Genomic DNA, 14,848 nt, shown 5'->3' with positions numbered 1-14,848 from the left:
TAAATCATAAGATCCGTTCATGATCAAAGGTTAAAATGAATTTTAACCCTTTGTTTTTTTATCCAAAACAAAGAAATTAAAATTTAACATATGTATAATCTTCTGCCTTTTCTATAACGAACAAATCTAATTTAGAAATAAAGTCTCCCATCAATTATAATTAAAACTCAAATTCCTAATAAAATTTGATAACTAAATTGGTCGGACGATTGCTCTCAGGTCATATACGAGTAAAGGGGCAGATTAATAGTCATTAATTGACATATGGTATCTAATAGGTAAGCTGATTAATCCATGATTAATATTTGGATTCGCGAACAATAGGATATGTCATTCATGTCTTGGCTCGAGTCTTGATTGCGATTACCAAATGTAATACGTCAATTATTCCAATTGGAACCTTAAATGAAAGTGGATAGTTTTCATGAATTGCTGCGTGATTTGAACTTGCACCAGATTTAAGTGACGGACGCGGAGGCGCCCGAGGATCCTAATAAGTCCGACCCAAGTACCACCCGCACCGAAAAGCGCATGGCCGGCCTGTCGCACCTAAATTCGTGCCCTAGTCGCGTCTAGAAGCGTCCGTCGGGGTCTCGCAGGGCAATGGCTCCCTAGTTCCCATAATAAGCCACGGGCGACAAATCCTTCCCTTCGGTCTAGGGTTTCTTCCACCTGCCCCCTCCTCCCTCTTTCCTTTCGATCCACCGCATTAGCGTGGCCGCTCTCGGTATCTTTTCTCGAGAAGGTCGATTCTGGACGAGCTTTTTTTGTAGCCCAAGATCTTGTGGATTCGGTGCAGATCGTCGAGGGTTTGGCGGATCCGTCGATGCCCTTGAACAAGTCGGCTGGCGGGTCTTCGGACCTCCGCCGGCCTCCTCCGTCCAAGGAGCCGGAGAACGATGAAGCCCCCTCGAACACCCTCTGGGTGGGGAACCTTCCGGTTGACATCACCGATCCCGACGTGATGGCCGTCTTCGCCAAGCACGGCGCGTTGGATTGTACGACGATGCGCGGGTCGAGGAGCTACACGTTCGTGTACTTCCGGACTGTCGACGAAGCCAAGGCCGCGAAGGAAGCCTTAAAGGGGTCTATAATCCAAGGGCATGCGATGAGGCTCGAATTTGCCCGACCGGTTTGTATCCCCTTTCGTGGAACCTGAAATTGAATGTTAGCTAATTCGTCGCAAAAGTTGGTATAACTAGTTAAATCTATCATTTTGTTTGGCTATGCACACATTGAGTAGGTTTGTTTGATTTAATCTGTTTTATTAGGTTTCTATCTCAAGGTTGAATCTTCGTTAGTTTTGTGCCTCAAGATGGAATCAATCAATAGGTTACAGATTGTTTTCACACGAATGAAATCTGAATCACCTTCCTACAGTCACTAATAAGACATGGAAACGATGGGATAAACGATATGGCATGCTCCACTATATGGTTTTCGGATATCAGTTTTGACTAACATTCATTAGTTATCTAGGGCATCAGTTAAGTAGTCAGAATTTTATTAATAATGGTTGGAAACCTGATCATAACACTGGCTCACCCACATGTTTTCAGTGTTATCACAGACTACACATTCATTTTCATGTAGCAACTCCATGACATGATATTTTTAGGATCTGATCAATTGGCCTATTGATTACAAATTGCGTTGCACGACATACACTGCCCTTGATTAACATGTAGTAGAACATATTGGAGAATGCAAAAACAGATTGATGCAAATTCCACCACTCTTAGATTGTTAAATACAACCATGCTCTTGATGTCATGTACTCAGTGGAGTAGCTTCATACAAGTCATGTATGTATTCATATACTGATTAAGATATTCAAAGGAAAGGGTAGAACTAAGGTTGCAGTCACTAACATAACACTTTCTAAACTAAGATGGAGGTCTTGGCCCTTGAGTTTTTCCACAAACTTATCACTTGTATTTTGAAGCAATTTGGAAGGATTTCAAGATGGAATGCTTATTCATTAGATTAACAAAATTCAATTAAATGATCTTTTACTCGGTGTTTGGCTATATCACGAGTCATATCCATGGCATTCAAAATATTTAACGTCGGTGTCTATGTTGGATAGCTGTAGTTCACACCCTGTTGATATTGACATTTCTACCTTACATGTCAAAAAATTTATAAATATTAGAAGTTGAACTTTCTTTTATTGAAAATGCAATGATTTGTCAAGAAATTTCAGTATAATTCAAAAGGTTGTGCCTTGAGGACCAAAATAATTCAATGATACATTAGAGAACTGTCAAAGTTGTCAAATAATTTAGTAGAATCTTCATTAATAATAATGTACTGACGATCCTGCATCTTCCTATCTAATATCATTTTTATATTTGGACAACTAAAAGAGGTTCCATTTGAGGTTCAAACTGGAGATTGAATGCAATACATGATCATCATGTTTAAATTTGGAATTATCTTGGAAGAATTCTTAAGTGACTGACATATTGAAGCCAATTCTTTTATGGCAATTTTGTGACGACTCAGAAATTAAACTTTTTCATTTTTCAGGGTGGTTTTGTGGTAATGAAATCAACCAAAAAAATATTAAACTCATAAAGATTATAAAACAAGAGATGACAGCAAACTGTAGTTATATTTCACTAAGTTGCTTCCCAAATATGCGCATATGTATATGCCTTTTTTGAAGGCAAAGTTTAGGTTATGGGTTGGTATAAAGAATGGGAAAGATAACTTTGTTTTATTATTTTGTAAAAACACTTGAAGGTCCATTCATATTTTTGCTGAATACAATTGATTGCTCATTGTATAATGCCACTAGTTAATTTTTGTTTCATGATTTCTAAAATATATTGTTTAAAGGTCTATATTATATAACTTGAGTTGTTGTGTCTCCAATTGTTGCAATTGAAGATAAGAGAAACTTTTACAAATTTTCTCAATTTGATTATGCCATTGATAAATAGGACGCTTAAACTTTAACATGCTTTCGCTATCGCAAATTGAGTTAATTATTTTCCTGCAAATGGTCAACAGTGTATTATTCAAATAGTTATTATTTTCTCAAGCTTAATAGCATAGCCAAAGTAGTATGAAGGGGATGCCTGTCATGATGCAATGTGAAATGCTGGAAAAATGTGTAGCAAATTGAAAAATAAGTTTGATGCCCTTCATGGTGCCATGTGAATATGTGGAAAACTGTGAAGCAACTTGAAATGAATAGTTTTAGTGATCCCATAAGAGTTCAAAAATGGTTCATTACATAAAGCTGGACATTCTTTATATGACATGGACCCTACTTCCTTTATCATGCCAATTTAGTATGAAAGAATCTTGGCTGTGCAAAATCGAAATTCCTGTTAGTAAGCACAACTAATGGGAAGTATTATCTATGGTGATACTCAGAGAAAAACAATCATGGACTAGCCCAAAAAGTATGCCCTCTGTGCCTAGGTGAGTGACTCAATTTAGGCGCTGGGCTTCCCAAGTGCTTGTAGGATGACCCAGGGGTCCTATACCCTTGGTGCCTCAAGGCATACCAAGTGCTCACCTAGGCTGGTCTTGGCGACCTAATCCCCTGGGAATTTCTGGATGTTCCAAGCACTCACCTTGGTTGGCTTGGGCGACCTAAACCCTCAATCCGGCCCAAACACAATTCTCTCTTCCTTTTGGCTGGCACCAAACTTAACCCCACATCCGGTGTTGGTGCTGTTCCCTAGCATTTTTGTCATTAATGTTGCACTGCTGGTTACGTCTCTCCCAGTTTGATAAGTCTCCTCGTTTCTTCCTCTCTTTTCTCTGTCTTCCCTGTTTCTTCCTCTTCTTTCTCCCCTCTCTTCGTGAGTGCTCCGCCATTGCCCTCTTTTATCTCTTCTCTCTTTCCCCTTCTTTTCTTCCCTTCCACTGTGCAAAGTTGGCATCCCCTTTGCTGTGGTCTTTTCTTCCCTCGTCTTTCACATCACATTTCTCTCTCTTTTTTTCTCTCCATTCCTCGCTCTCGGCCAACACCCACTACTACCACACTCTCCCCTCCTCTTCTCTTCCCCCTCTTCTACTCTCCTCTCTCTATAGCCAACAATCAACCATCACAGTCACACTCCCTTCCCTCTTTTCATGTTTGCTCCCTTTACTCCTTCCTTTTCCTTCCCTATTATTTTCTTTCTGTGCTCTCCATTGTTGCCCTTTCTCTAATATCTCCGCTTCCGTCTTTTTCTCTCCCCTCTATCCATGGTTTAATTGATCAATCTCATATGGTAATCAAAATTACATTGAGGTATAAAGACAATTGAAGGTACAGCAGAAGAAAAGGAATCATGGATGGAAGAACCATTATTTAAGGAATGCAAAAGACACTAAAGTTGTCACTTTATGTTTTATGACACAACAACTAAAGGTGAAACCTTTGGACAACGCAACATCAAGTTGGGGAAGGTCAAAAGTGGTGCTTTAGAAGGAAAGCAAAGGGTTATATGAATGAGAGCAAAACACAAAAGATTGAATCTTTTGACCATTTATTTGATATTAAGTTCGATCGGTAGATGTATCATTTTCTATTGCTTTGTTATTTAGATATGAATGAATTTAATTTTTATTTTGTTAGAGGTGTGTAATTTGGTGTTTTGGTAATAATCATCTTGCATATTCAACAAAATAAAACTCATGTATGGATTGAAGTTCTTATTTGATGATATAATTAACAATAAAGGTAAACACATTGCATTACTTGGATGAATGCCCAGGTAACTAAGTGCATAGCATGACACCTGGTGTTTTTTACTATAATGCCGTAAAACAAAAAGTACTTCTCATCTTAAATGCATTAATTCACTGTTAGTCAAATGCTCTAATTTTTAAACATCAAATTTTGTACTTCCAAAAAGCCATGCAACAACTTCATAAAACTGATTTTTACGTCCAACATTTGCTACTGATAGATTATTGGATAATGACAATTTCTATATGTGAAAATACTTTTATTTTAAATGCTTCATATAAATGTCTGAATATTTTCTTTCCACTTATAAAAAATTTCATTTGCTGATCATGTTGACATATTGATAATAGATGAACTTATTAGTCACTTACATAATAACATCCCTGGTGTATGTTATTTATTGATAATGGTCTTGGTTGATGAGAGCTTGAGTGAAATTAATTATAAACATGAGCTATGAAGGTAAGCCTTAGAAACTAAAGGTTTTAGATTAAGTAGGACTAAGACTGAATATATAAAATGTAAGTTTAGTGATTTTAAAAATAAACAAGAGAATATAGTTAAATTGGATGGACAAGAAGTCTCTTTAAATAAAAGCCTTAGGTATCTTAGATTAATTATTCAACAAGATGGAGAGAATGATGAATATATTATTCATGGAGTAAAAACAGGATGGTTAAGATGACGATGACATCAGGAGTCTTGTGTGATCATCGAATGCCTTTGAGATTAAAAAGAAAATTTTATAAAACAGTTGTGAGACTAACAATGTTCTATGAATCTGAGTGTTGGACAGTTAAGACATAACATATATAAAAAGTTTTTGTTATCGAGATGAGAATGTTGAGATAGATGTATAAAGTTATTAGGAAAGATAGGAAAATAAATACTTTTATTCGTGAATAACTATGTATCACTTCGATAGAGGATTAGATGAAAGAAAATTGTTTAAGATAGTATGAGCATATGCTAAGGAGACCTCCAGATACAGTAGTTAGAAGATGTGAAATTATTAATGTTAGTGGTATGAAGAGAGGTAAAGGAAGACCTAAAAAACCTTAATAGGAACCATAAACAAAGATTTAAGTATTCTGAACTTAACTAAACTTATGACTCTTTACAGATATTAATAGAGGCAACAGATCCATGTAGCCGACCCCAGATAGTTGGGACTATACATGCCATGTGATCCTAGCATGTTGTAGTCTTTTAGTAGCTTCAGATGGCTAGTTAAACTTGTTAGAATCTTTAAATAATGTATTTTCTACAAGTACCATCTTGGATGTAGGTTGACATTGCATACGTTGGGATCTTAAATTGTTTACAAGCTTAATAGGCTAATATTAATTACACATATCTTCAATTTTTAAGCTCCTCTCTGAATCTGGGCATCCTTTAGCTTATTATTTTTTTTGCTGCAAAAGTCGCACTGAAATTTTATCAGTACTATGAAATTATATTCTTTGATGTATATACTTTGATGCATGTTAACAGCCTCTTTAAATATTTAAAGGTAAGGCTGCGTATATTGACCCTTCTCTGACCCCGCATTGGTGGGAGTCTCGTGCACCCTATATACTTTGATGCACTAGCAATTTTGTTTGCTTCGTGACTGAGGAAGTATCAACTGTTGTTAAGTTTATAGACTTAACATGGCTTTCCATCGTAGCTGATGGCTCACAATGTTATTGCTTTAACTTGAAGTCTTGAAGAACTTTGATTTTCAAGCCAGAGTCCTTTAACATCCTATTTCTATTAAAAAGGGACATACTAGGCTCTTGCCAATGTGGCGTCTGGGAAGGATTGCATATTTTTGTTGATAATTATGTAGTTGTTTGCTTTATTTGTATGTTATAGGCCAGAGAAGCAACATATGTGTTATTTAAATCTTTAATGACATCTGGTTCATTTGGTTAAGTACAATACGTTACTTGTTTTGAAGTTTATTGGAGTTTCATTCTATTGTTACTTATGCTATGTATGCATTTCACTGTATTGTCGCATTTCATCATCAAAATCAAAATATTCCTTCCTTTCTTGATGTATTATGGATGGAACCCTTTTAATGCTTGGTAACTGGTACTGTAGATTGCTCTGAAGGTAGTTGTCCATGTTATTACCTATTGTTAACAATGGCTTGTATTTGCTATTTAATCAAGAGCAAAGCGTCAAGATACCTGCTTGTCTGATCAAGATAAGTGAGTTCAAACGACACTGTTCTTTTAGCAAAAAAAAGTACGGAATGATAATTTGATGAAAGCATATTCTTTTCATATTCTGATGCATCGATTTGTTGAATCGCAACAGTTACAAAAACTTCTGCATGTCATTATGCTTGTGGTTTTCTTCTTTTTTCTCTTTTTTTGTTCTCATTGGTTTTCTGCTTATTTGCAGTCAGAGAAAGCTGACATATTAGAACTGAATGCTAGAAAATATAATCAAGTATGTGTATTTAGTGAGCTTTGTGTTTAATTTTCTGGTGCAGCCAAAAGCAGCTAAACAGATTTGGGTTGGTGGGTTTAATTCATCTATATCAAAGGAACAACTTGAAGACGAATTTTTGAAGTTTGGTAAGATTGAAGACTACAAGTTCTTCAGGGATCGAAACTCAGCTGTAATTGAATATTACAAATTGGAAGATGCCATTGCTGCTCACAAAAGCATGAACGGGAAGCGGTTAGCTGGTGAACAAATACGTGTAGATTTTCTGAGATCCCAACCTCCTAGAAGGGTCTGTAGCCTGGTGGTAGCATTACTTTCTTTCTTCTCAGTTATCTTGATCAAGGATTGACTAGCCATATCATGGGTTATGACACCAGTATGGCTGCATGCCTAGTGTAGGCATTGTGCTTGAATGGAAAGTACCATAGGGCATGGATGGCATGTGCAATCCTTTATCTTGATGACTTTGCATTTGATATACATCCTTACGATATTTTATTTATGTTTTTTCCTAATATTAATCCTGTCATTAAATAGGATTGGTCTGACCGCTATGATTCAAGGAACGGATACTTGAGCAACCGAACATTGGAACCAGTAGAACGATCTCTGCCTCCAGATGACTTGAGAAACTTCCATAATTCTTCGTCCCTTGGGTCTAAGAGGGATATGGTACATTTGAACAAAAAACCTGAATTATGCTGAATATTTTGCTGACTTTAGTTGCTACATACTTTTTTTTTTAGGATACTGATTTCATTTTGTCATTTTTTTTTGGTCTAAAATTTCAGCCTCATGGAGTGCGGAAAGATGGCCATCCAAGCAACATTCTGTGGGTAGGATATCCACCTTCTGTTCAGATTGATGAGCAGATGCTTCATAATGCTATGATTCTTTTTGGTGAAATTGAAAGGATAAAGTGTTATCCATCGAGGCATTATTCTTTCGTAGAGTTTAGAAGTGTGGATGAAGCTAGGCGTGCTAAAGAAGGTCTTCAAGGTCGTCTTTTCAATGACCCTAGGATACAGATCTTTTTTTCAAACAGTGAATTTGCACCTGGTAAGGATAATCTGCCAATGGTCCCTTCATTTAGAGCACATAGACCTGAGATGTTTTCAGATGAAGGGCCTTTTGGACCTCTGGAAGTGTTGGGTGCTGGACGTTCAGTCACCTCAAGTAAATTTTCTGGCTCACTACATTCTAATGTTATGCCTGGAACAAATATCTTCACAAGGTCATTTGGACCACAAGGATTTGATCTTCGCCATGTGGAACCTGAGTTCCATGAATTTGGTGCTCTTGCACCAAATTCTCTTGATGTTGATGCAAGCAAATCCATGCCGCCTAGTTGGAGACGTCGGTCTCCTTCAGCACCGGGCATTCTGCCTTCTCCTTCAAGTGTATTTCAAGCTGCCCGTCCCATGCCTGATGGATGGGATGGGGTTGACGTGAGAGATCCAAAAAGGTTACGGGTGGATGCTTCTCCCACCAATGATGGTTTTCTTCTGGCAAGGAGGGTTGATGGCAGCAGCATTGGAGATCATCCCTTTGTGTTTTCTCATCCTGATAGAGGTGCTTCAAGCCGAAGTCAACTTGGTTCTGTTCTTCACAGTCGTCCTAATGTGCTTTTTTCTGATAAAGACTACTGCTGGCGTGGTGTTATTGCTAAAGGTGGAACTCATGTTTGTTATGCTCGTTGTATACCGATAGGAAAGGGCATCGACCTTTCTCTGTAAGTCTGAGCTTCTCATTACATGAGTGAATTGATATTTACTGTGACTATTGTGATATGACATTTTTTTGGCAGGTCTGATGTTGTCAACTGCTCAGCCAGAACTGGATTAGATATGCTTGCAAAACATTATGATGAGGCGATTGGTTTCGACATTGTCTTCTTTCTGCCAGACAGTGAAGATGATTTCGCCTCTTATACAGATTTTCTACGGTACTTGGGCTTAAAAAATCGTGCGGGGGTTGCAAAGCTTGAGGATGGTACTACGCTATTTTTAGTGCCTCCATCTGATTTCTTGACCAAGGTATTGGGTGTCAAGGGTCCTGAACGTCTCTATGGTGTTGTTCTGAAAATGCCGCAACAATCAACCAGTACAGTTGTGCAACAATCACAACTAGCCATTCCTCCCTTAACATCCCATCACATTGATCAGCAGGAGGCACCTAATTTGCAGAAGTTTATTTCCCGCAATGATGATCAAGCATCGAGAGTTGATTTTAACCAGTCCTTGCATGAGGAGGTGGCACGTCATGCAGCAACTGAAAAATTCCTGTTGGCACATGGGGATGAACAACGCCTATCACAATCAGCTGCAGTGGACCAGGAAAGCAATGCTGCTGCTTCCCAGTCGAAGGTTTCCTTGACTCCTGATCTGATAGCTACTTTAGCTTCTCTTATCCCTGGCAACATTCAATCATCAGCTTCTGGTGCTGTTCAATTGCCATCTAGCTCCACTGTGCGATCAGCTTCATCTTTTACCTCTACGGTCCCTGATGGATCTGTGCCATTTCAGAATCGAAGGCAAGATAACCAAATTACTCTTTCTGTTACTTCCATGGAGCAATATAGTATGCCACCTCATCTAGGACAAAATTTCAGTCACCAGGCACCATCGCTCCCTCAGTTCCCACCATATATTAATACATCAAATGGGGCTGACCCCCCTACACAACCATTACTTGGTATGCTGCAGATTCAAAATCCTGCTACTAACATGCCACCAGCTCCTCCTGTTTCGACTAGCCTGTTGAATAGTTATGCAATATCACAACATGGACAATTTGCTGCCACCCAAAGCAATCAAATTTATCAGCTTGATACTCCTCTTACATCTCGTGACAACTACGGAAGCTTACCAACAACAAATGTTGGTGATGTGTTTGGTTCGATTGTCCAGCAGCAATCGAGACTTGGTTCTTCATCTGCTCATGATCTCATTGGCAATATACCTCAGCATCAACTCGCCATGCCTGCAACAAATGATAAAGGGAATATGGAGATCTCTAACCAAGGGCAACAATTACAACCTGTTCTAGCTGGTTCTAGCCAAGGAACATCCCAAGGTGATGCTGACAAGAACCAGCGATATCAGTCAACACTTCAATTTGCTGCTAACTTGCTTCTACAAATTCAACAACAGCAGCAAGCAAGTGCTCACACTGTCCAAGGATCTGGAAATCAGCAGTGAGAAGTAATTCTTGGTGTCAGGTAATATTTTCCTTTGGTTGTGTGATTAAAGGATATGCTGAAGTTTTATTGCTTACTTTAGTATATCAGTTTCTTCTGCTATTTAGAATTAACTGAACTAAAATGCATAGTTTTCTCTTTTGATTTTCATGTTTGTATTTGTTACAGTCCATGATTTGCAGATTAGCTATCATTTTGGTTTGACCTTGTTGCAAATTTGAACTAATGAATATTACTTAATTGAAGTTTGAACAAAGATTTTAGGCTTTATTTTAGATTTCACAGGTATCACCATTTTATTGGGGAATGAATATAGTTCCTTTGTAAAACCTGATCGCAGCAGTGTTATTCAATGCAAAAATTGCGTTAACCATGTCTGAAAGTTAGACCAGAATTGCTATAAGGTTCCATGTAATATAGTAATCATTATATCAATGTAAAGCTTGATTTTGGAGAACAAGTATGGTAACTGATGTCAATTGGATGCTTTTGATGTCATTTAAATGTATGCTAGTGCTATCACAACTTCATAAGAAGCGATATATCATTTTGTAGATTCAGGTTGTTTATAATAGTATCTTGTGGACATGGTGAAGATTTATTAAGGTGCATGTTTCTTGTTGAATTATTTGACTGGTTGAATATTCTTGGTTTTAGTCACATGCTTTAGTTTATCATCTCCATCTAGAGAATGTGATTTATGACTTCCATGTTATTGCTTTTTTATTGCTATTTGCTAGTTATTTCCTTTGTATTTTTGGAAAAGAGATTAGATCAATTTGCATTTATTCTAGTTGTTCAGTCCAAAATTATTTATTTTTATATGCTTGGTCACATAGCCTGCGAGGTTTGATATCCATTAGAAATCTGCAAATTTTGCATACAAGTTGGGATATTTATAGATTTTTGTTATTGTTAAAAAAACTCAAATTTATTATATAGGGATTAAGTTTGATGCCATGGACTGCAGTAATTTTTTATATAGCACAAGTTTTTTCTTTATTTTTTACACAGTTGAGTAAAGAATTAGGATGATTTATGAAAGCTGGTAAGGCTTGTTTTGCTTTTTGTACAAGTCGAAGATTAGTGCTTAGAATAACTAACTATTCAGGCTAGTTGAGGAGCGTATAACACCAAGAGTCCATGACTGCAATCTATCTTGTCAATTGCCACAGTACAAAGTAAGTTTTGAGGTCACTTATCTTGGATGTTGTCTCCCACATATCATTGCATAGCTAAGACCAGGCTAATTGGCTTACTATCAGCAGACCAGCGAAAATCATCAAGAAATGCTGATGGGCTTGTTTGCTTTTAGACAGCTTGCATTCTGTTGCTCAAAACATCTATTTAGGATGGTTGAACAGTTATTGTGCCATGAGCGAACCACTAATGTAGCTAGTTTTCCACTTTTTGGCCCAATTACTATAGACATATGTTCTACAAGTTCTAATAGGTTTGTGGGCAAGTTTAGCTCTGGATATTTAATTACTATTTAATCCCCCATATCTCCTATTGACTTTGTCGGTGGTAACATCTGTACACCTTGGTGTACAGATGTTACTATTTTTTTAGTTTCAAGCTTGTAATTGTTTATGGATGTATATAGTTGATTCTTATGTCATAGAAGTTACAAATGGAGTCATGGCATGCATGGTCTATTTGGGTTGACTCCTAGTAGTCATCTTTAGACATTTTGATTGTGTGGAGATGGAATTATGGAATTTAAATTCAAGTCAAAGCCTTTCCAGTAGTTAGGCCTTTCAAAATCTCCTTTGAATTTGCTGTCCGGTCCGTAGTTAATCCTTTCGGGGGTTGTGATTGTGCATTGGCTCCTTTAGGTGCAAAAGGAAAATTGTCTAGCAGTTTTACCTATTTGCTATTTGTTGCGACTTGCTTCCACTTAGCTCCCAAGTGGAAACAAATGTCTGTAGGAGGGATTAGGATAATCTCACCAGATTTGTTGATATGCTTATCTTAATTTTCTGGTAAGAGCTCATGTCTGTGCAGTTACGTTACTTTGTTGTCTTAGTGTTCGACTTCGTGCATTTATAAATAAAAATGTTCGTCGGGACTTCTTTGTGTTTGCTGTAAATAGGTCAGCAGTTTTTTATACAACATTGTCTGTTTCTGTTCCTTGTTAGATGTGGGAATTTATATTCTTTAGATCATGTATGTTAGTAATTGTAGAATACTCTGTTATCATTTACTTACAATAGGTTATGGCAAAATGAAGGGTTAGAAAGTTCGAGGTCAAATTAAATAGTTCTTGCATAATTATAGTAGCATTCACTACTTTATAGTTAACTGATTTTTAATTAAAAGTTTCTCAAGTGCTCATTTCATACTTTGTAATTTGAGTTGCAAATTTTTATTCAGTAACAATTAGGGACTCTCTAACAGCCTAAGGTAGTTGGTATTTTGTTATTACCACAAGGATATTGCTCATGGCATGATTTGAAAATTGTACTTAATGATGTTATTGCTTATCTTGCTTGTTATATTCACGAGTTCTTCATAGTGTGTTCTCAAACCAAGCGGTTGCTTGGGACACCTCATTCTAAGCCAATCGACCATTCATTCGTGCTTCACGATTTCGAATTTCCAAGTATGGGAAAGATGTTGACATCTTGAATCAGAGTTAGTTTGTTGGTTGGCTAGTGATGGTTTTGACGTTCCCAGCAGTTAGGTTTTCGTTCCACGATTTCACGTAAATTTTCACCGTCTGCCAAACTCATGGTAAGCCATCATCCAACCCGCTAAAGGTGTTCTGTTGTTGTTTTCAAATTCCTAGTAGAAGTTTACATCATGTGTGACGGGCGCTAAGAATTCGGATTTCATATTCGTATCCCTCTATCGAGACGTTCATATTTCGGTCTTCTCGAAATCTTACTCTTTTTACAGAAATATTGCGTATAACCTGCAGTGCAATGCAGCAACAAGCTAATGCATGCTGCCCGAATTGTGATTGTAGGAATACTACTGACATGGTAGGATCCATGTTGCTCTCCATCCATCTTAGAAGCCAACTTGCTTAGGTTGTTTTGTGCGTACTGGGAACATTGTCCCTCGTAACAGTCATCGTCATGTTTGCACACCCACAACTAGTATTCAAGGCTTTGCTTGGTTCATGTTATTGTAGACACGACTCGTACAACCTAAGCCTGATGATGCTTCGAAGCTGCTGTTTCTGTCTCACTACTTTAGCCTCAACTAGTAAAATGCAGTTTTTCTTTGTTCTCACTCTCTTTCTCTCTCTCTCTCTCACACACTCTCTCTCTCACGTGCATGGTTAGTACAAATCTAGTAATGCATGGCAATATTTATGTTGAATATATCGTTAATAATCATATATAGACTTGGGCAAAAGCTACAAGAGGTCGGCCGTGGGGGTCTTAAATTCTCATTGTATCATTCATTCGCTGGTTCTGCCTCGTGGTGCGGATGTCAACGTCAAGTTCGCCGACTCGCGTTCAGATCCATTTGTTGGAACTCAATTAACTATTTCTTATTTACTATGCTGTAGGGAATCATCGTCGCTATCCCACCACCATCCATCTGCAGTGGAGGGAACTCTTTTTGTTGAAGCCTGGCCGTGACAACCTTGTGAACGGAAGTGGACGATTTCAGTCTCTTTCTATCTCTTGTTGTTTCACTGTAAGAAAAGGGAAAAATCTTTCGCTAGTTTGACGACGACGAGGATGAGCTATCTGCTGTTGGGTTTACTGGATATGGCGCTTGCCCGAACCAGAGGATGTCTTTACCATTTTATCGACGATTTTGTTTCTGTTCATATCTCGCTTACCACATCGACGTTACTTTGTTCAGATTTCGTTGGCATCCGCTTCAAATTATTCACATTTAACTTTGGACAATAACTTTGGTGACGTCCAGGTGTCTTCCATGCGTATCCCATGTGCTCCATCAGGCACTCTCCGAACCGAGGGTTCCCGCCCCAAATGCATTAATAATTAATTGGTCGACACAACAAACATGTTTCCAGGGACGCCTCTTTTCCTTTCGTGTTTAGGGTGCGACGTGTGTTTACTTTAGTAAACATAGCGTAAAACAAAAAAAGCATCAATGATACAAGCATAGCGTCTGTAGTTAGATGAATCGATAGTTTGATGAATCAGTCATATATCGTAGACGGGACATTTGTGCATGGTCGAGATATCAGAAATCTTGACTCATTCATACCTTCGTACGGTATGTAATGTCTTAATGCAAGGAGTAATTTTGTATAAAATATTAAAATCATATCAAAGGAGCCTTTAAAATTTTTCATATAGCCATAATTTTTCTGCTTCTTATCTAGAATGCGGATGTAATTTAAAAAAGTCTTTTGTGTTTAGCTTTTATTGAAAAGTGTATTTTGTAGATCATCTTCCTAGTCTAATTATAAATTACCTCTATAGTTAGTTGTCTTTAGTATCTCGATCCTTATATTTTTAAAAATTACATTGATATCTCTATAGTTACGAGAGTGAAACATCGAAATTCATTTACCATAA

At 37.6% G+C, this 14,848-nt stretch overlaps 1 protein-coding gene across 2 annotated transcripts; it reads left to right on the top strand.

Moving 5' to 3' along the window:
• The first annotated feature begins 592 nt into the window (after nt 1–592).
• On the top strand, nt 593–14,127 carry LOC135620243 (flowering time control protein FPA-like). Of its 2 annotated transcripts, none has more exons than XM_065123048.1 (6): nt 593–1,132; nt 7,182–7,442; nt 7,676–7,810; nt 7,930–8,870; nt 8,946–10,358; nt 13,861–14,127. In XM_065123048.1, exons 1-5 carry the CDS (start codon nt 827–829, stop codon nt 10,336–10,338), a joined length of 3,036 nt encoding a protein of 1,011 aa, XP_064979120.1. In that variant the 5' UTR covers nt 593–826; the 3' UTR covers nt 10,339–10,358; nt 13,861–14,127. The 2 variants fall into 2 exon arrangements, with proteins under 2 accessions (XP_064979120.1, XP_064979121.1); XM_065123049.1 differs by having other exon boundaries at nt 595–1,132; nt 7,182–7,427.
• Nucleotides 14,128–14,848: the final 721 nt, after the last annotated feature.

The sequence above is a fragment of the Musa acuminata genome, chromosome BXJ2-8 (assembly GCF_036884655.1).
Source record: "Musa acuminata AAA Group cultivar baxijiao chromosome BXJ2-8, Cavendish_Baxijiao_AAA, whole genome shotgun sequence".
NCBI lineage: Eukaryota > Viridiplantae > Streptophyta > Magnoliopsida > Zingiberales > Musaceae > Musa > Musa acuminata.
The sequence above is the reverse complement of the archived record's forward strand: the minus strand, read 5'-3'. Positions and strand labels throughout refer to the sequence as shown.